The 20829-nt window shown below is 37.3% G+C and overlaps 1 protein-coding gene across 1 annotated transcript; it reads right to left on the minus strand.

The window, feature by feature from the left end:
* Positions 1-183: 183 nt before the first annotated feature.
* FBXL3 (F-box and leucine rich repeat protein 3) lies at positions 184-20801 on the minus strand. The gene is made up of 5 exons (XM_070578981.1): positions 20389-20801; positions 15929-16277; positions 12984-13106; positions 10135-10306; positions 184-3852 (listed from the first exon to the last, which is right to left on the minus strand). Exons 2-5 carry the CDS (start codon positions 16274-16276, stop codon positions 3209-3211), a joined length of 1287 nt encoding a protein of 428 aa, XP_070435082.1. The 5' UTR covers position 16277; positions 20389-20801; the 3' UTR covers positions 184-3208.
* Positions 20802-20829: the final 28 nt, after the last annotated feature.

Consider the following 20829-nt stretch of genomic DNA (forward strand, 5'->3'; position numbering starts at 1 on the left):
TTTCTGTAGGTACAGTTAAATGGTCAAAAGGTGAAAATAACTACTAAACTTTAGATTATTTGGAACCCTCAATCAATATTGGCTCCTTCTTAGAAATCAATCAGAAAAAAAAAAGTCTTGGGAAATTTCATCCAGTTTTATAATCTGCTCTGGTGGCATTTAATGAATTCTCTGGGACTACAGTTCCTTTAAGAAGATGACTTTATTTTTTTTTTCAAGAAATTACTGGCATGTTATACAAAGGGCAATGCTTCATAAACCACACAGATGCTTTACCCTATTCACAGCCAAAGGCAAATGGGCTGGCCAGTTTGTTTCCAGCGTCTTTCTCATATTTACCCTTTGTTTTCCAAGCAGCTTCCTGCTCCTCAAACGTTCCTTTCCATTATTTTCTCTCCCCTATTTAAAACAAGATAGGCTATTAAACATATATTCTTTTACTGGACTGATTATTCTAAGAATAAGCTCTTAATTCACTTTTGGAGTACCAGGCTTTGTGTCCTTTTATGATGTTATCTCATGATATGCCCCTTTTGAAAGGAAAGTTGGGTGTCAGTGAGCAGGGAAAACTCTTCCGGCTGCTTGGTAACGCTACAGCCAGCCCCACAGATAAAGGGGGCTGGAGCCTGTGCAAAGACTGTCCAGCCGTGTACAGGGTAGACATTGCTTACAGCGTCTTAAAGGACTTAGTTCAGCCTGAGCCTTCTTCACACCAACCCTCCCTTCTGGCCTAAGCTTTTCTGTAAATAGAAAAAATTCTGTGAATGCAGTAAATTGATTTAATCTTCAATCATGCCTGTTTTTTCTGATAATATTGTTAAAATAGTCCAGAATATCAAGGTAAATTAAAGTTCTTTTCTGGAAGCTAAGACAGACAGGAGATGAAAATAATTTCAGTAGTTTAAAAACTATTCTTATTGCATGGATTTATATAGACATTCTCTCTAAAAAGGCTGGCTGAGTTCAAGGACCCTAAGAATTCTTTTTTAAATAATCTGTTTTATAAATTCTTATTCTAAATGCAGGAAGACCCTATTCCTTATTTTTAATTTAACCATTTTATTTATAAAATTTGAAAAATAAATTTACATTTCATGGTCCATTTTTAATTTACTATCACTTCAGACATCAGAGCATATTTCAAGAATAGAGTCCATTTGCTTAATCTTGTATCTTCAAAAAAGTTACTCTACCAAAAACATTATTTAATGTTAAGCATTATATCCATCAAATATGTATTTGAAACTAAAACTATAAATGTGTAAATTTAACTTGTTTTAAAATCAAGTAAGTATATATGTTAGTGTAGTTCTGAAGAATTGTAATAACAACAGCATTAGTAACTATCTTTATTCTGAAACTGATAAAAGCATTTAACATACTTTACAGTATAAACAAATCAAGTGCTATGCATTTTGCTTATAAAGTAACTTAAAGTATTTCAAGCATTATATAATTCAATTTGTACAAAAAGTAAATTTCCAAATAAAGCTTTGGTTAGTAGAACTGATTATGTACTGCCAAATCCATTTTCCAAAGTTATTCAAGGAAAAATAACTTTATCCACTAACACAGTATTTCTTGTACAATCAAAGCTTTTTACTATTTAGTAAGAGGGGAAAAGATTACAATAATTGCTTTTCATTTCTAAGTCTGGATCAGCCTTTCCTCATCTCATTTTTATGTGGCCAGAATACCATCACTTTTGAAAAGCATAAATTATGTAGAAAATCACCTTTTACTTTATTCTTAGGAAGGTAATCTATTTTAAAAATAGATTCAATCTGTAAAACTATTAGCTTCCATAACTACGGAAATGCTTTCTCCAAGTCTCAAGTATTAATATATTCCATTGGGGGCAAATCACTTCTAATTCCCCTTGGGGGGTGATATCTACTAGCACTAGTGCTCAGAATCAAAGTTTATATAATATCTAAAACTCAGTGTAGCCCAAAACTTAATATTTTTACAGATTCTACAATATATGAATTACCTTTATTCATATGAAAGTAATAAAAATGCTACCTAACTTAAATAATATAAAATAGCACTTTAACCAAATTAACAATCACAAAATTGCAGACATTTTTCTATTAAAACTTTCCAGTTCACTGAGCAATACTTACTCAAAAATATGATTATGAATTTAAATATATCTTTTAAATTTACTCTTTATGCTGAACTGTACATTGGTGCTTTTATGATTTTTGAAAATTCTACTTACATTACTATATAATTCCAAAATGGAAAAATGAGCCACCACTAAAATTCAGTGGAGACTAATATTCTTTCATGGAAACAATTTATCAACATTTTAAAATTCTACCTTTAATTATTTCAATTTGGCTTTTTAAAATAGATAAGCTTATCATTTCAATTGTTATATAACACTTCAAAACTAGTTTAAACAAAGATAAACAAAACCAAGGAGAACTGGTAAAGCATTCCTTACTTTACACATGATGCCTCAAGTGCCATATACATAGTAACATATCACAGAAAAGAATTATATGGTTTGGCAGATTATAGAGGAAACAGAAATTTATACAAAGCTAAACACTGCCTCCCTTCTATTCCACTTATTTTCTTTTAATTTGATCTTGGTTCTGTTTATTATCCTTCTGTGCTAACAACTGTGTGACATCAGTTTTCTAAGTATTCCAATTATCTATATATACCTCTTTAAATAGCTCTGTAACATTTGAGAACATTCAACCAATCTCTTTCATTAGATACAATATATCCTACATTTTTCTCACAAAATGCTCACTTTCCTGAGCTATATTAAACACCTTATAACAGGTGTAAGTATAACTGAAGACCCTAAAATGTCAAGTTTCATTTTTAAAAAAATGCATAGAGAACATAACATTTTGGAAAATCTATTAGTACTCACTTCTTGGATATTATATGTTTTGCTTCCTTCAGACTGTAACATTTTAATCTTTATAACTGGTTATTACTTTCAGATCTGAACCACATTTTTAAAAAACTTTTCTAACATTTGACTGCTGTTAGGCTAAAGAGACAGATGTTTTCTGACCAAAACTGGTCCGTGGGTCCTCCAATAAACCGTCCTTATATACTCAATGCAGATATCAAATTTCCATGCCACAAAATAGTAAAACTACAAGAAATAAAACTTTTATTATAATACAATATGCTTAAAGTTAAGGTGCTATTCATCATGCCCTACATCATTCAGTCTTTACCAAGTGGGCATCATGTCTGGAAACCACACCCTACCAAGATGCTTGGACACTTCCCAATGAATCTGCTCCAGACTATACTTTTGGTCAGGAATTAATACTTCTTCCATAATGGATAATTGAGACAGGCGGCCACCACACATCTTCACAAACTCAACAAAGGCACTACATGAGACTTCGCATTCCCCCAGTCCAATAGCTGACAGATTTTTGCAACGTTCTGCAATGCGAATTAGCTCTTCATCAAGTGGCCGTAATCCATTTGCACACACTACTAGTTCAACTAGTCTAGGGCATGTCATTCCCACTCGGCCAAGCACATCTTTGCTTACTGATCTCCCAAAGTAAAGATGGGTAGCAGGTATTTCATACCGAAAAAATGGATCAAACTCCTCTTCATATAAAAAAAAATACATCACTAAGTTCACTTTGGGTGAATGTCTGATGAAAGCATCCCAGCTGCTCTTCTGAATAGTATGAAAGTGTGTCTGTCCAGGATTCTCACTGACTACATCAATACGCAAATGTTCTAATCGAACGTGTTTTTCAGAAGATAAAGCAAGCAGCAATTCATCACTTAACAAGTGGTAATTCAAGGCCAATTCACGTAAGCCATGACATTGATCAGCCACACAAAGGATACCTTGGAAGAAAAAATAGGTAGTTATTTACAAATTTTTGTACAAGTTCATCATATGTTCAAAAATTTAATCAAATACATATCCCACAATAAAATTTTACCATATTTCCCTTACCACAAAGCTATACAATTTAAAATTCAGTTGTATGGTTGAACAGAGCAGAAAGTCACACTTAAAAATCTATTACTAATTTTGTCTACAAGAAAATGAGACCAATTCTAAATCCGATACCTTAAGAAGAAATGAAGCTCACTTAACTCAGAATAATTATAAATTATTAATAAATAACTGTCATTTTAAAATATATCATGACTCTAAGTAAGGTTTATCCCAGTAATGCACGGACAGTGTCTATTTTTAAAAAAACTGATTACTAACAGTAAACTTATAGGTTAAGGAAGAAAAATTAAATGATCATTGCAACAGAGGTCAGAGGACATTTTCTGAAATTCAAAACCTACTCCTAATAAAAAAAAACAGATGAGGTAAAACCATATCAAATATGACTGATGTAACTAAATAAAACATTTGAAAAATTAAAAAGATTTTCATCAAATGAGCAACAAAGAGTTTAACTGCTAATAGTATATAATAACCTTGTCAAATTTCTTAAAAAATACCAAGATACCACCTGATAAAGGAGTCAAAAGATAACTACCCAATTCACATTAATGGAAATAGACACTATGACTTTTAAAGCTCTAACACATACACAGAAAGCAGTTCCTTAAATGGTTCCCTATATACTTAGGCTTACTAGGCTTCAAAACTGCCCCAAACCCCTAGCAGCAGATGATTTCACCAAAGGTCAATATCTGATCTCTGAAGTGGCCTAGTATAAGAACTCTGCCCCAAGGAGACACCCCAAACTACTTGGTAAATGGCCCACTCAAACCATTTCATTGTGTTTGGAAACAAGGATAGGAACAACCAAACACATCATATCTACTATTTATTGTACAAGTATGTTAGGTACCAGACATGTTACACCACAAATACTCCAATAAATCTAGAAAATAAGTATTTCTATTTTGAAGTTGAGGCAGCTAGCTAAAGTTAGCAAAGCTAGCATTCAAACAGACTGTGTGACTCTCAAGTTCATGTGCTTAACTACTGCTCAAGAAGTGACAAGACAGAGGCCACCAATAAGCCAAAAGCTGTAGAGCAGTGGCAGAATACAGGCAACAGAATCAGTGAAGAGATAAATGGAATCACTAGTAATAAGAGAGTCAGCAGAAGAGAGAGTAAAAGACATCTGTGGTTCACTCTTCAGCCAATGCAAAGTTTTCATTCTCCACGAGGTATGTATATACTTTGAAATGAACCCCGATCACCCAAGGTAACCTGAGCACATCAATGTTCTCTGCAATCTCATAAAGCCAGATATAAAAAGAAAACAAACAGATGGGAAATGGTAACCAAAGATGCAAACAAAGGAAACTTTGAGATATCACTAATACTACTAAAGTAGTTGTGGTGGGCATAATTCTAAAAGTGGTCCCCAAGATTCCATGCCCTAATTCCTGGGATCTGTGAATGTGATATCACTCCCATGATTATGTTATGTTATACAGCACAGCTGGCTTTAAAATAACATTATTCAGGTGGTTCTAATCGAATCACATGAACCCTTTAAAAGCCAAGAGTTTTTCTGGCTGGTTGCAGAAGAGGAATTCAGAGAGAATCAGTTTCTCTAGCCTCAGAGAAGCCAGCTGAATCACACCTATAGCTCTGGCCAACAGAACTGTGGTGCTAATAAATGAGTTTTGGTTTAAGCTACTAAATTTGTAGTTCTTAGTTATGCAACAATAGAAAACTAATACAGAGTTAAAGTGTTTAAGTACTGAACACAAAATAGTTTCCAAGATAAAACTGGTAAACTATTACAACTCAATAATAAAAAGACAAATAACCTAATTAAAACATAAGTGAATGATCTGAATAGACAACTCTTCGAAGAAGATATACAAATGGCCAAAAGCACATGAAAAGACATTTGAGTCATCAAGAAAATACAAATCAAAACCACAGTGAGATGCCACTTCACACCCACTAGGATGGCTATTATCAAAAAGATAAGTGTTGGTGAGGATGTGGAAAAGATGGAACCCTGACACACTGCAAGTGGAAATGTAAAATGGTGCAGCTGCTTTGGAAAACAGTCTGGCGATTCCTCAAATGGTTAAACAGAGTTAATAGATAATTCAACAATTCCACTCCCACATATATCCTCAAGAGAAATTAAACTATATGTCCACACAAAGCTTCTATATGAATTTTCATAGCAGCAATATTCCGAACAGTCAAAAGGTGGAAACAACCCAAATACTCATCAACTGATCAATGGATAAATGTGGTATATCCATACAGCAGAATATTATTTGGCAATAAAAAGAAATGAAATAATGATCCATGCTACAACATGGATGAACCTTGAAAACATCACATTAAGTGAAAGAAGCCAGTCACAAAGGACCACATATAGTATGATTCCATTTATACGAAATGTCCAAAATAGGCACATCTACAGAGACAGAATGTACATTAGTGGTTGCCCAGGGCTGGTTGCAATGAAGGTCTAGGGGGCAGGGGTGACAGTTAAGAGGTACGTGGTTTCTTTTTGAGATAATTAACAAAAATATTCTAAAATTGATTGTAGTGATGGATGCACTCCGTCAATATACTAAAAGCCAATAAATTGTGAACTGTATGGTATATGAATTATATCTCAATTAAAGCTGTTACAAAACTGGTATAGAAATCCATTGTTGGTATTATAAATTCAAAAAACTCATTTGGAAAAAAGGCAGCAAAAAGCATTAAAAAGATCTGGACCCTCTGATCTAGCTCTTCCACTTCTTAATTTGTCCTAAGGAAGAAATTAATAGAAGCAAACTGTTATGTGCCAAAATAGTTTGTTTTTTTAAGGCCAGCAAAAATGTGGAACCAAGTTAAGTGTCCAACCTTAAAAGAACTATAAGACAAATGTTGGCTTGTCAACAAGGTAGAATACTAAGTAAATGACCATTAGGTCATCTGGTAATTAATGGGTGTCTTATACGTCAAGCATTGGTGCTACAAAGGTAAAGATACAACAGGAATGACATCCTTATCCCTAATAGAAGGCAGCAGGTAATTAAACAAGAATGCTCTGGGAGTCATAACAAGGGAATCAGGGAAGATTTCCGAGAACTAATACAGTGAGACCTAAAGAATTAGAAGGATTAAGCTAGCGCAAAAGGCGAGTGGAGAAGGAAAGTGAGTATTACTTCCTGTGTGAATACCCAGACTTGGAAGAAAACACAAGCATTCTAAGCTGAAGGGAGCTCAACACACAGTATGCAAGTAAGAGAGTATCTTAAAGGATGAAGCCCAATAGATAGGCAAGGACCAGATTATATAGGACTTTGTCAGCCTTGGAAAGGAATTCGGATCTTATGTAAAGCACAGTGAGAAGTTCCAAGGGAGGCTGGAGAAAAAAATCAGATTTATATTTTAGAAAGATTACTCTGGCTGTAGCATGGAAATGAGATTAACAAAGAGCAAGGATGCGAGTTGGGAAATCAGTTAAGAGGGTGCTGCACAAAGAGTATGGGGGCCTGGACTAGAGTAGCAACAGTGGAGATGAAGAAAGGTAGGTGGTCTTAGTCAGTCTGGGCTGCCTAACAGAATATATAGACTGGGTGGCTTAAATAATAAACATTTATTTCTCATAGTTCAGAGGGTTGGAAGTCCAAGATCACTGTACTAGCATGGTCGGTTTCTGGTGAGGACCACAATTCTTCTCAATTTGTAGATGGCCACCTTCTCACTGTGTCTTCATATGGCTGAAAGACAGATCATCTCTCTTCTTTCTCTTCTTATAAGAGCACTAATCTCATTTATGAGGGCTCCACCCTTATGACCTAATTAGCTCCAACCCACGTCTAAACACCATCACACTGGGGATTAGGGCTTCAACATATGAATTGGGAGGGAAGTGAGGAGAACCACACATTCAGTCCATAGCATAGAGATTCAAGGTATGTTTCAATGATGGAGTCACCACACCTCAGTGACTGAAGGGATGGAGAAAGTAAGGGTAGGAGAAATCAACGACCTGTCTGCTAGATCCCTGACAACTAGATGGATAGTGCCATTCACTGAAACAGTAAAAAGGGACAAGCAAGAGATCTGGATGGGGAAAAAAGAAGTTCATTAATCTGAAGTAGCGGCAAGACATTCTAGAGGCACTGGGCCATCGGCAGCTCAACACATAGCTCTGGAGTTCCAGAGACACCAAAAGGAGGAGGTATCAACACACAGAACGTAACTGAAGCCATCGATGATGAAGAGACAGCCCAAAGTTTACGGAGTACAACAGAAAAGGACTCAGTAAAGAACACAGTGAAACACCAAAACATAAGGAATGAAAAGAAAAACAAGCAAAGGAAACAGAGTAGGAACAATCAGAGAGGAAGGAGGAAAGGCATGAGTATGATATCAAAGAGGCAACAGTCACTAATGTCAAATGGTGCCTAGAGGTCCCGTAATAGACAATTATAAGGACTATATGAAATGGGAAAAAAGTTTGATAAAATGTTAGTGAAGAAAGAATAGAAAATAGTCCTTAATTTCAACTTAGAGAAAAAAATCTGTCCAAATATGGACAGAAAGAAAATATACAACTATGTTAAATTTTAAACTGAAATCTTTTATAGTTATACTCTTAAATTAAAAAGTATTACAAGTGCTCTTCCTCTTCCCTCCTCTTCCTGAACATCTAGTCCAAAAGCCATTAGGTAAGACCAAGCAAGCTTATACTGCATTATCAGAACTGATGTGTGTATTTAATAAATACAAGTGAACATGGGGTGTACCAGGATAAAGAGAACAATGAGCTCACGGTCTTACAGAGAAAGCAGAGACACAAAGGCTCTCATACAGTGTGGTAAGTGCTACAAGTTATGTTCAGAGAGCTATGGAAACAACCGGTGGGGGATCTAAACCAGAGAGGAAGAGAAACAGGAACAAAACCGCAACACTTGAGCTGAACTGTGAAGGCTGGGTTGGAGTTAGCTAGATGAAGAAGTGGAAAAATAAAAAGGTATCCCACAACGTACAGTGTACTAACTACACAGGTACAAAGAACTGTAGTTGTGTAGGGCTCAAGTACAAGCTGCATGTGAGTAAGCAGCAAAAAAGATTAAAGAGATAGGTAAAGGTCAGGATACAAGGGACATTGTACACTATGAAGCTACGAAGTATGGACCTTACTCTCATAGCAAACCTATACAGTACACAGGAAAATGTGACCACGGTCACATAAGTAGTAACTCCCAAAGCCCATTCTTCTTAACTTCTAATTTATTTAGATTACCACCTTCAGTGATAATCTAGAAGTGGCAGAAGTGGTTAGGAAAATACTGCAATAGATCTAGCCATTCCCATCACCAAGACCCTTTGTGTAGGAGACATGGGAGAAGGAGCAAGTAATCTCCATCCAAGAGGGAATCATTTTCTTGGGGGAAGGCCAGGCTTTAGTTCTGGCAAGAAGGTGGGAAGTGTTCTCCATAAAGAGATCAAGGATTTAACATTGTCCCTTAAAAACAGGTTTCCCAAATAACACAGTCACAGGATAGGGAGGGATGTCAATAGTGGGAGGATGAGTCAGGAGTGAAGCTCAGAGAGTAATATGAAGTGCAGGTTTATACTTACTTTACAATACAAACCACTTGGAATTTAAATTGTCTCAAACTGATAATGCAATAATGCACAGAAATTCTATATGTGAAAAGTTGGAAAGAGATTTTATAATGTTATTCTCCCATTTGATGGGCTCTAAAATTCAACTTAGGAAAGTATTATCATGCAAAAGGTCAAGGCAACAACTTCAACACAACTCTTCTCTCTCTAAGTAGTCAGAAGGAAAGTAATTATGAGACTGCTCTGACTCAAAACCTACCCAGTTAGCTCAACTACAATTAGAGAAAATTCTGTTTTACCTAAAGGGGCACCTCAAGTAGACTTCATATTGTCTTTTTGTTTTATTTTTTTAATTTATCCATTTTCTAGCATAAGTTGGACACAAATTACCAAATAAGATTAGACAGTAAGTTGAAACTAAGTGTCTAGGGTAGGAATGCTACAAAATTTATGCTATTATGACATTAAAAATATCTTTATGCAAAAGAGACAAAATAATTATATTAACTCACCTTCAAGGTTAATAATCAACATTTTTCTTATTTGATACATATCAATACACTTTACTAAAATGTTATCTGGCAAAAAACACAATGTACCTGCTGGAGAGACGTGAGGACAACTGCTCATTTTTAGCAGCTTGAGCGTATCACTGTTGTTGGCCACTAGTACTTTGAGGGATGGATCATCTACTGGGGTATCATCTATCTTAAGTGAGGACAAGGATTTGGAGTTTACAAACACAACCGTCAGTGCAGAGATAAAGTGAGACTGAAAAGCAAAAAAATTAAAACATTGTTTAAATTTTTACAAATGCGAAATGAGGGGTTTTCATATAATACATGTATGGTTCATCTGAATGATAATGATCTATTTCCTAACTATTTTAGGGGTAGCATCCCCTCACTCTTGTTGGGAGTATGGTAAAAAAGAGAGGTGACTATCTGCCATCTTTAAGAAGAGCCTTTTTACCTGTAGGAGAAAAAAGAAGATTTCAAGCCTTAGGATGAGTGTCTCTAAATCACAACAATCATTGGTAAGTAAAAAGGAATTCTGGAATCCAGGATGAGAATACCTTTCAGATACTTCACATCCCCTTATCTGGAAACCCTACTCTAGTGGTTTATAAAACTGAAATGCATTCTTTTTTGGTCTGATGGTAATGGCCATTAAAATAGAAATAACTATTGGCATAATCATTAAAAATTAAAATAACAATCAACTCAGAAGCTATGAAAGACTTGTTTGGAATATGGAAACACAAAGTTTGATTCAAAAATATTCAATATCATACCTAGATAAAATTCTAAATTTAAAACTCCTTTAAATATGTTACGTTATCCACAATATTTTCAAGCCTATTTTAATGTATTTTTCCCACAAATGTACCAATTAGTATCATACCATTTATTATATACATATAACTATCTGTTGGACACAGAATCTGACCTAAAGGAACCACTGTAGGGAAACAGGAATTAAAGCATGGTTAAAGTGTGTAACTTTGAATCCAAGGTAAGAAGGCATATCAAGGGACAGAGAATCCGGGAGAGAAAGGAAAGAGAGGCCAATACATGTGCCAACTCGCTCCTCCACATAACCAATCTCACCCTCCACTTAGCTTTATAAATTCACTACAGCAGTGAAAAGGGATAAGGGCAGGCTAACAGCCAAGAAACTACAATGAAACATTATCTTTCTGGTCACATTCTCTAACTTAAAACTTTTCCCTACTGTGATTAAATAATGGGTTAACTACTTAAATTTTGATTAAGTAACTGTTGAACTACTTAAATGTTAACATCTGTCTCCTAATATTTTCATATCAAACTCAATTATATTTGCACAATCATATTTCTTCATTAGTATACTCATGACTGCATCACTGCCTTCTTTTCCCATTTCCCTCAGGTTTAGCTCTGGTCAAATATACTTCTTTCATGTTCTCTTCAGTTCTCCCAGGATTTCCAAGACATAGCCACACCCTATTTCAACCTCCTACAACAGCCATAATAGGAAAGAAAAAAAGGAAAAAAGTATAAGTATCCTAGGCCCATTTAATAAGAAGGAAGTAGTCCTAGATGCATCAATAGTTCCCAAAGACAAAACTACTGCATATAAGCATAGTATTTGTCCTAGATATGCATAAGAATAATCCTGAGTAATAAGAAAAAGAAGGAAACTAAATTATGTTCAACATATCTTTTAATATGCAATGTTTTATAGATGCCATATGTATATTTCTTTTTTAACTATGGTATGAACATAGAAAATCAATTCAGAATGTTTCGTTTCCCATATGAACCTTGAACAAGGTGCTACTATACCATGTAACTCAGTGCTTCTTAGAGGTCCTTGAACCATCTTAATCAGAATCACCTGGACTGCTCTTAGGAAGGGGAGATTTGGAATAGGAATAATAATCCAGAACTTAGAAGTTCCTCAGATGATTTTTATGCACATTAAGTTTGAGAATCACTGTGATCTAACACATGTACTTAGAATCTTATATTGAAATGGACAGAGATTCTCTTGCCTACCTCCCTTATTTTACACGAGGAAAACATTTTATCTCAAATATACATACTTAATGAGCCTTTTTAAAAATCAATTAAGACTGAAATCAACTGGTGATACTGATATTCCATTGAACCACCTGGGTTATAATATACACTCCATTTTCTAATATTTCTTCCTGAATCATCCTAGTAAAGGTGTTTAAAGGGGTGTCTATATTTTAGATCATGGTGTACTTTGGAAAAAACTTTCAAATTATTGTTGGGTGCTAACCTACTGAACATCAGCTGACATACTCAGGGGCCTTTATCAGTTGCCTTTCTAATAATGCACATTTATTTTTCTTTTTTAAGACAACAGTTATTAAAGAGAGAGACGATCTCGAATTACCTGCAGGATCATGTGAGAACATATATATGAATATAAATAGTTAACTCTTCACCAAAAAAAACATGTTTTCCTTAAATGAAATCTGTAAATTAATCCAAGCTATACTGATACTAACTTTGCTCAAGAATAAATCTTTATACACTTACCAAAAGATTTTATAAGTAAGCTATACCTACTCTCAATACTGGCACATTGTCTACTTTTCTTTGATTATAATTTCACCAATCTGCTCTGAGAGTCCAAAAAGGAGCATCTTTATATTTTTTCCTAATAAGCTCGTTTCTCAGTTTTACTTAGTCTCTTTTAGTACTTCCTATAGAATCCTCTGCAAATTCATTCACTCTTTAACCTTACCCATGAAGAAGCACAAGGTGATGAAAAAAAGGAAAAGCTTTTAAAAAAATCCTATTGCTTAACATTCTAAACAGTAAGTGGTTTTCCATTATATATACTACTTTTCTTACACTCTCACTGTCAAAGAAATGGGTAGGGTTTCACTGGATTTCTCACTAACAGCTAATAAAACAAAACCAGCAGATACCTTTGGTAAATCCATAAAGCTTGGCCGAGCAGTTGAAATAAGTCCAAGTGTTTTTAAAGAGCAATTCACAAGTTGTGATAATATATCACAAGCTGCTTCAGCTGACTCTTTGCTGCTGTCCACCTTAGAAAAGAAAACATCATTTACCCATACATATATTTACATTTCTCTGTGCATATCTTAATTTTACAAAAGCAAGAAAGTTACTGGTTTACTGCATTATAATTTAAAGAATTAATATTTATTCTTTCAATCATCCACCCTCACATACAACGTTAGCCTTTTCTGAGTCCCCTTGAAGAAGCATTAAGGGCAATTGTCAAGACTTTTGTTATGATAAGACATATATTTAATGTTGAAAGGACTTAGCTTTTAAGCTGATTTATTCCAAACTGACTATATAACTGAATGGAAAACATGAATTCATAATCTGTGAAAAATACTATATATTTGGCAGTAGAGCCCATCATACACGTAAATACAGTGTCTATGGTACACATTTCAAGACACCAGAAAATAAATGAGTATTTACTCAGAAGATTCAAGTGAATTACAACCTGGGATCTATTATTAAAAGAAAGCTGAATGTGAAGTAAAATGAGAGCCTCCAACCAGTTAAGCATGAAAATCTGAACCAATCGAGAAGTAGCTGCTCCTACATGCTCTTCTGCATAGACATTTCCTGGGGTAAGGATAATATGGCCAAAAAACTCAAGGATATAAGACAAAGTCTTCTATCAAAAACCAAGTTGTGCCCTGGGTTAAAAAGCATCTTAAACAGGACACTTAAAAGTAGTATCATTAATTTAATTTCTATATTGATGTACATTACCATAACCCAAGAACGTTCTGAAGAGCTGGTTGTAAAACTGATGTACTGATTTATATTACAGTTTCAGAGCTCTTATATTATTATCTTTTGGCTACGTTTCTCTACAACAGTGGTTCTCAAAATGTGGCCCCTGGACCAACAGCATCAACATCACCTGGGCATTTGTTTGAAATGCAAATTCTCACGCCCAACCCAGACTATCTGAATCAGAAACTCTAGGGGTGGGACCCAGGAATCTTTGGCTCAACAAGCATTCTAGGTATTTCTGATACACATAAAGTTTGAAAATCACTGTTCTACACTAATAGCTTTGAGTACAAGCCTCTTTGGCATACAGTCAGAGATGAATTAAACACAAATATTATCAGGAGAGCCCAGAAGAATCCTGTGATGTGGCTTTTTTTGCAAATCAGAAATTATTTCCTCAGGAAAATAATTCCTAATAAAAATGTTAAAGCTTACAGGACAAATGGTTTTATGAGGGCTATACAAGTTGGATACAGCTGAATGATGTCACAGGGCTGTAAAAGAATAACATCGACCAAGCCAATCCACTGGATGGAACTGGTCTTTAGACCTATGAGATTAACATATTATACTCATCTTTTTATAGGATTTACCATTAAAACACTCTCAGACAACTCAAAGAACTGAAAACAAAGGGAAGGCTCTTCAGGCTTCTTCACAGGGAGGTGAGGTAGGGGCAACATATGAGGAGTTTCTGGATTTTTGTTTGATCCTCCCATTATTCCCCAACCCTTGCCCCTAAGTTAGCATTGCCAGATAACATAGAGGACATCCAGTTAAATAAGAATTAAGTATGTCTGAAATAATGCATGGGGCATATTTATAATAAAAATTATTCATTGATTATGTGAAATTCAAATTTAACTAGACATCCTCTATTTTTATTTGCTAAACCTAGCAATCCTAGCCCCAGTGGCCTAAGTGACTTTGTGCATTTTTCTGGGAGGAAAGCCATAATACACCCAACCATTCCCCCCACCAGGTCTCCGCTCCTCCTCAGACATATATTAGAGAACAAGCAAGTGATCTCCAGCTAAGAAGGAATGATACTCTGGGAAGCAGACAAGACTAGTTTGGGCAAGGAACTCTGGATTAAGAACCATAACTTAAGTTTAACTTGACCTGTTTAACAACTGCTACACATAGGAAAATCCGGTACTCATGCATTACTTTTCTTTTTTTTTTTTTTTTTTGGCTTTTTCTCCCCAAATTCCTCTGGTACATAGCTGTATATTTTAGTTGTGGCATGTGGGACGCTGCCTCAGCATGGCCTGACGAGCGATGCCATGTCCGCGTCCAGGATCCAAACTAGCGCCTGGGCCGCCAAAGCGGAGCACACGAACTTAACCACTCGGCCACAGGGCCGGCCCCTCATGCATTATTTTTCAACAATAAGTATCAGGTGTGTTAAGGATTTAGTAAACATGCCCACATTCCATTATTCATCCCCAAAACAAAACATTACAAGCCTCAGTGCTTATACAAACCGCTGTGGTTCCTTAAACTATTCTGGAACCTCAAAAAGCCACCCTACTTCATTTATCTCATTGCTGCATGATTTCCAATACGTCCTTTCTGGCAATGGAAAGAAACAAACTGCTCTTTTTGGCATTCTCCATGTACCTTCTATTTCTCTCTAAAATATATTCATCTAAACCTTTTACATAAAGTGTCTATATCTTTTTCTTTGAAGACTCTGATAAAGCCATCAATAAGCAAAACTCAGTCCCTATTAGAGACAGTAATTAAGTTTTAGTCAATCAAAAGCTCCACATTTTTTATTATATATTTCTCTTTCCTCAGATTTGTGTTCACAATAATTCAATGTGACTGACAGCTTTGGTTTATGATTTATGCTTATTTAGTGGTTACTTCTACTCTTTTAAGAAATTACTAATAATTATAATGGAGTAATTTAGCTCAAATTAATTATTTTTGACAGCTTCTAAGATATATGATAATTCTAAGTTTTTAAGCACTTCCCCTAAAAAGACATTATTTTAAAGACATGGAAAGATGTACTGGTTTAGTATACAAAAGCCACTAAATATGCTTGAGTTTTTAAAAGAAGGATTTAAAGAATTACCTTGAAGCTGACATACTGTAGATGATTTGAATGTCTTTTAATAATCTGTTTGATCAGCTCTGGATGTGTAGCTTTCAAATAAGACGTAGCTGGCTGATTCAGTTCAAATTCAAAACATCTCCACAAGTCAGGCATGTGAAATACCTGGTTCCAGCTGCGGCAAACTTGTGAAGCATGAGCCCGGTCAAGAAGAGGCAAATACTTAAATACTTGAAGAACAATGTCCTGAAGGAGGTTACCCCAATCACAAGTTGGAGAATGCTCATTTGTAGTCCTCAGTTTCTTGGATTTCTCTGTAGTACCTTCTTCTGATGAATTATCGTCATGATCTCTTCCTCCTCGTTTCATCCTATTCAGAAAAATGCATCATTTTTTTTCATACTTAACTTTTGAATAGAAATAAATTCAAAATTCATTTTTCTGTCACTGAGATGTGTATACATGTGTTTATAAATACAAACGGAAACAAGCAGGAAGAATTAGACCAGTTATTCAAGAAGAATATCAAAACAAAATATAATGAAAAATGCCAGTGGAGACCAATTGTTGTTTTAGAGATTCTATACAGGTGTTTTTAAATATTTGTATTTATGTTGTACTACCTGGGGGAAAAGTTTTTCATGATTTTTGAAACAAAATCAAGAATCTACATTTCAAAAGTTGTAGGCAACTAACTAAAAGGAATATAAAAGAGAACCTACAGTGACACTTTTTAAAGGTTTCTTACAAGTCATCTAAGGATACCTGCTATAGGTATTTGAGTTCCTGAATTCAGGGCAGACCAGAGTCCCAGGAACCTCCAGAGAGGATGTGAATTAAGTAGCCAACAGATGTTTCCACATTCAACAGTCTGTGATTTGTGTTACTGCCAAACCCAATCTCTGCTTAAAAAATAAGCATTGGGTTTGTCTGAAATGTGGTTTCTTCTTCCAACACATCACTTACTAATGAAATGTTTTCCCCAAGTTCTATTTCTGAATGATAGGTATGTTTCTATTCTGTGTATTTGTACTACCTTCATTCCATTTGTTTCTTTGAAAATAATCTTTTTATTGCAAAACAGCAGTATGGTCAAGGAGAATGGGCTCTGGAATCAAGCTCCCTGAGTTTGAAGCCTGGCTCTACTTCTCACTGGTTATGTGGCCTTGAACAAATCACTTGACGTTCCCTGTGCTTCAGTTTGTAAAATGGAGATAATAACACATAGGATTCTTGTTGAGGAATTAAATATATCAGGGCTTTTGAAAGGAGACAGATGATTGTTGAATTCAGGTATAGGAAAGCAGTCCAGTGTCAAAGACATTGAAGTGCTCGACACAGTAAAAACAGAGGTTACCAACCAGAAGGCAAAGAGGGACCCTATTTTTGTTTTAAAATGAAGTGTGTGAGAAAGAGAGAGAGTGCAAGAACACACGCTTATGTATAAGAAACACACATTGGTAATATAATTACCATATTAATATAGTAACTATAATAGTGAATGGGATTATAATAGTGGTGGGCTTGCAGGTGAATTTTTGTTTTTGCCAATATGTCTCTCTATATTTTACAGGTTTCTTTTAATGTCAATGAATTACATTGTAATCAGATTAAAAAAAGTGCTGTTTTGATTTGTTGTTTGGAAAAATAGGTATTGCAGTCTCTACACTAAGTGAGGTAACTGCAGAGCATTTTGCACCCCCACCTAGTTTAGAGCCTGCAATGCTTTTCTTTTGTCTCAAGAGAGCAGTTCTGGCAGAGCAGGTTTGGATTTGGAGTCACAGCTTTTGAAAAAGATGGCTTGTGGCTCAAACTCCCTTCTTCTGGCACATTAGCATATTTGAATTTCTGGTTTCTGCGTGAGTCAAAGGATGTGCACATGCATGACTCAACCAAATATGTCTCTGCAGACTCTCTCTCTATCCGGTAGCTAGCAAACCTTGTAAGAGGATTGGAGGCTGGAGGGAAACACAATGGCAGAGGCCCTTGGCCTTCATGCCATTAAACTCAGCCCAGGAGGTCTTAGCACACGTGCAATAAACTGCCTATTCCTCATTGCTCCTACTTCCAACTGCGTGAGTTAAGTGAAGTAAATAATGTATATATCCTACCAGGAGAAGAAGGGAGAAAAGAGAATGACAGAGGTGACAGGAAGAGGGTAGTTTCATGGAAACCTAAAACTTACGTGTGAATCTAAGAATACATGTTTAAAAATGTGTTTAGAGAAAAAGTAGTATAACCTGCAACATAGTCTTTAATTTAAAAAAATCTCTCCTAGTAATAATGTCCCACTAGACGCTGAGATAACACTGTCATTATGACCCATTTTTCTGCTTTAACTCATTCTGAAGGCTTTCTTTAATTTTAGCATATAAAATTTGGGTCAAACAACAAAGAGTTTGCTACCCAGGGTTTATCATTTCTCTTCTGACTACCTAAAACTACTCAGAATTTTGAGATAAAAAGATTCAAAAAAGAATGAAGCTGTCTTTATAATTTCTACTCCTTATTATAGAATACTGATTGCCTGTTTCTGGAGAAAAGTCTTCTAAAACCAGAACTATTCAACTTAAAGATGGAATGATTCATTTTACTTTGTAAGATATGGACATATAAACAAAATAAAATGACAGCCTTATTCACAAAATTATCTTTGCTAATACTTTGCTGATCTTCTAACAATAGACACTTTCATTGTCTATCAAAGTATATTTCAATACCTTTCCAAGTTGAGAGGAGAAAAAAGCTGACATATCAAAAAGAAAGATGCAACACGGAGGAATAGTATTTCTTCGTCTGGATATAAGACTGTATGACCACCAAAGTATATTTTAAGCACTTACTGGTTTATGAATAGCTGAACAGAAGTCTGTAAATTGTCCCATGTAATATGACTATAACATGTCAGAATTATAGTATATTATGCAACGGAAAAAAAATGTAAGGCCAAATGCCAATAAAAATGATCTCTGTATTATCCTCACATATGCATGAAAATAACACAACACAGTGGGCACCTGATTACATTTTTAAATGTCAGTTTTCCCCAAGATGATCTCATTTACTCACGCAAAAAGTTACACTGCTTTCAGAAGTACCTTATTAAATCTTTTACACATGAAACTCTGCTGTATGGAAAGTTAAATAATTCAGAGCACCCACCAATCTGCAAAGAATGGACTATTTATCTCCTACTTTTAATCAAAGCGAAAACAGCTCTTACATTTGAACAGGAGTGCAGAGGACGAAGCTGGACAATAAACACTGAGACTGCAGAGCACCAAAACCAGGCCCCTTCGGGGCTCTGACAGTTCAGTTTCAAATTCCAACTGTTCCAGGCCCCAAATAAGTAACTGATGCAACTTAGGCCACCAAGAGCACGTAGTGAGGGACTGGTATTTCTACAAAGCACCCAAAAGCAAACTAGTGAGGAAAGACTACAGACTAGTCGAGCAGCACAGGGAGTTACTGAACACGCTCAGCATCTCCATACACTCTGAAATGAGCAGTCAACATGCCCATCCGACGAAGGGCGGAAGAGAACACTTAGTTTGGTGTCCCCCATTGTGTTAGACACTTTTAGTACACTATAGTATGTAGTAATTTTAAAAGCCCATTTGCACTTAGCTCTAAAACGCCTGTTTGGGCATCACATTTCCTTTCCATTCATGTTTCGCTTTGACTAATATCAAAATTAAAATGGATTCCTTGGCTGGAATACAAGAATAAAACAGTGGAAAGAGATTAACTCTCAGAACAAGACGGTAGGGAGAGCGTGATGGGGAAAATCCATCTAGTGGTCATTTGCAGATAACTGGGAGTCGACGGTCTTTTTAGAAATATTTCAAGAACAGCAGAAAAAAGCCTAATGAAAAGATCTGGGCCATTCGATTGGACACCATCCGCAGCAAAACAATAGTAATCTCACCTCTCAGCTTGGAGATGCAAGCCAATCATTTAACAGGCTGCTTCCCGATCCCTGTCTGCAACCCGAACTGAGACGGCTGCTCACGCCACAAGCAGGCGCGGAGCTGCTCAGCACAAGTTAACCAAGTTTTCCACTTAGCGACGCGGCGGGGGCGTGCCCGCCTCCCTGCGCCACCTCCCCGGATTGGCTCGCCCTGACGTCTCCCCTGCGCCTCCCCGGGCAGTCTGTTTTGACATCTTAACGCCCCTCACTTCTCCAGCTACAAGCACGCGCACAGTCGACGCCGGGCAGAGCCCGGAGAGCGCGAGCCCTGCAGCGCCTGTCACCAGCCCCCGCCGAGGGTACCGAGGCCGTGCGCGGGGCCGCGGGGTCGCTGACACAGCGCCACGCCTTGGTGACATGTTTTGAAGCAGGCACGGCGGAGAAACGCCCCCAGTAACTCCCAGGTCTGGGCGCCGCGCCCCGCCCCGTCCCGTCCCGCCCCGCACGCGCCCGGCCCCCGAGCCCCCGGCCCGCCCTGCTCCCGCGAAGGCCGCTGGCCCTCCGCCGTTACCTGCGGCCGGAGGCGGCTTCCCGCACACAGCACCCCGGGCTCCGGGGTCGCCGGCTGCTCCCGCGGCTCTCACATGAGGCCCCCGGGGCCCCGCGCGTCGCGCTCCCGCCGCTGCGGACCCCCGCGCTCCGCCCGCATCCGAGGCGCCGGTCCCGGGTGGGGCGCCAACGCGGCTCCACCTCGGCGGCTCCGGCTGCCCAGAAAGAAGCTTCCTTCGCAGTCCCGCGCCGTCTGCGGCCTTCTCCCGGGATCCCTCGTCGTCGCAAGGGACTCCTTCGGCGAGCGGCGGCCAGCGCGTAGTTCCCAGCGCCTCGGCCCAGACACCGAGTCCAAAATGGCGCCCGGGGCTCGCGGCCGCGCGCCTCTCCCCGCGCGTCTCCGCCCGAGGGGGCGGGCGCGTGTCCGCCGCGGCGCGCACGAGGAGGGCGGGGGCGGGGCCCG

The sequence above is a fragment of the Equus przewalskii genome, chromosome 16 (assembly GCF_037783145.1).
Source record: "Equus przewalskii isolate Varuska chromosome 16, EquPr2, whole genome shotgun sequence".
In the NCBI taxonomy this organism is placed as follows: Eukaryota; Metazoa; Chordata; class Mammalia; order Perissodactyla; family Equidae; genus Equus; species Equus przewalskii.

Excerpts from the sequence above, each read along its gene's own strand:
- FBXL3 (XM_070578981.1), bottom strand. The coding sequence starts at position 16,276 with ATGAAACGAGGAGGAAGAGATCATGACGATAATTCATCAGAAGAAGGT. Across the intron at positions 13,107-15,928 it reads TACAGTATGTCAGCTTCAAG|GTGGACAGCAGCAAAGAGTC; the intron begins GTAATTCTTTAA and ends TTCTTTTCTAAG. Across the intron at positions 3,853-10,134 it reads TCCTCACGTCTCTCCAGCAG|GTATCCTTTGTGTGGCTGAT; the intron begins GTACATTGTGTT and ends TTTTCTTCCAAG.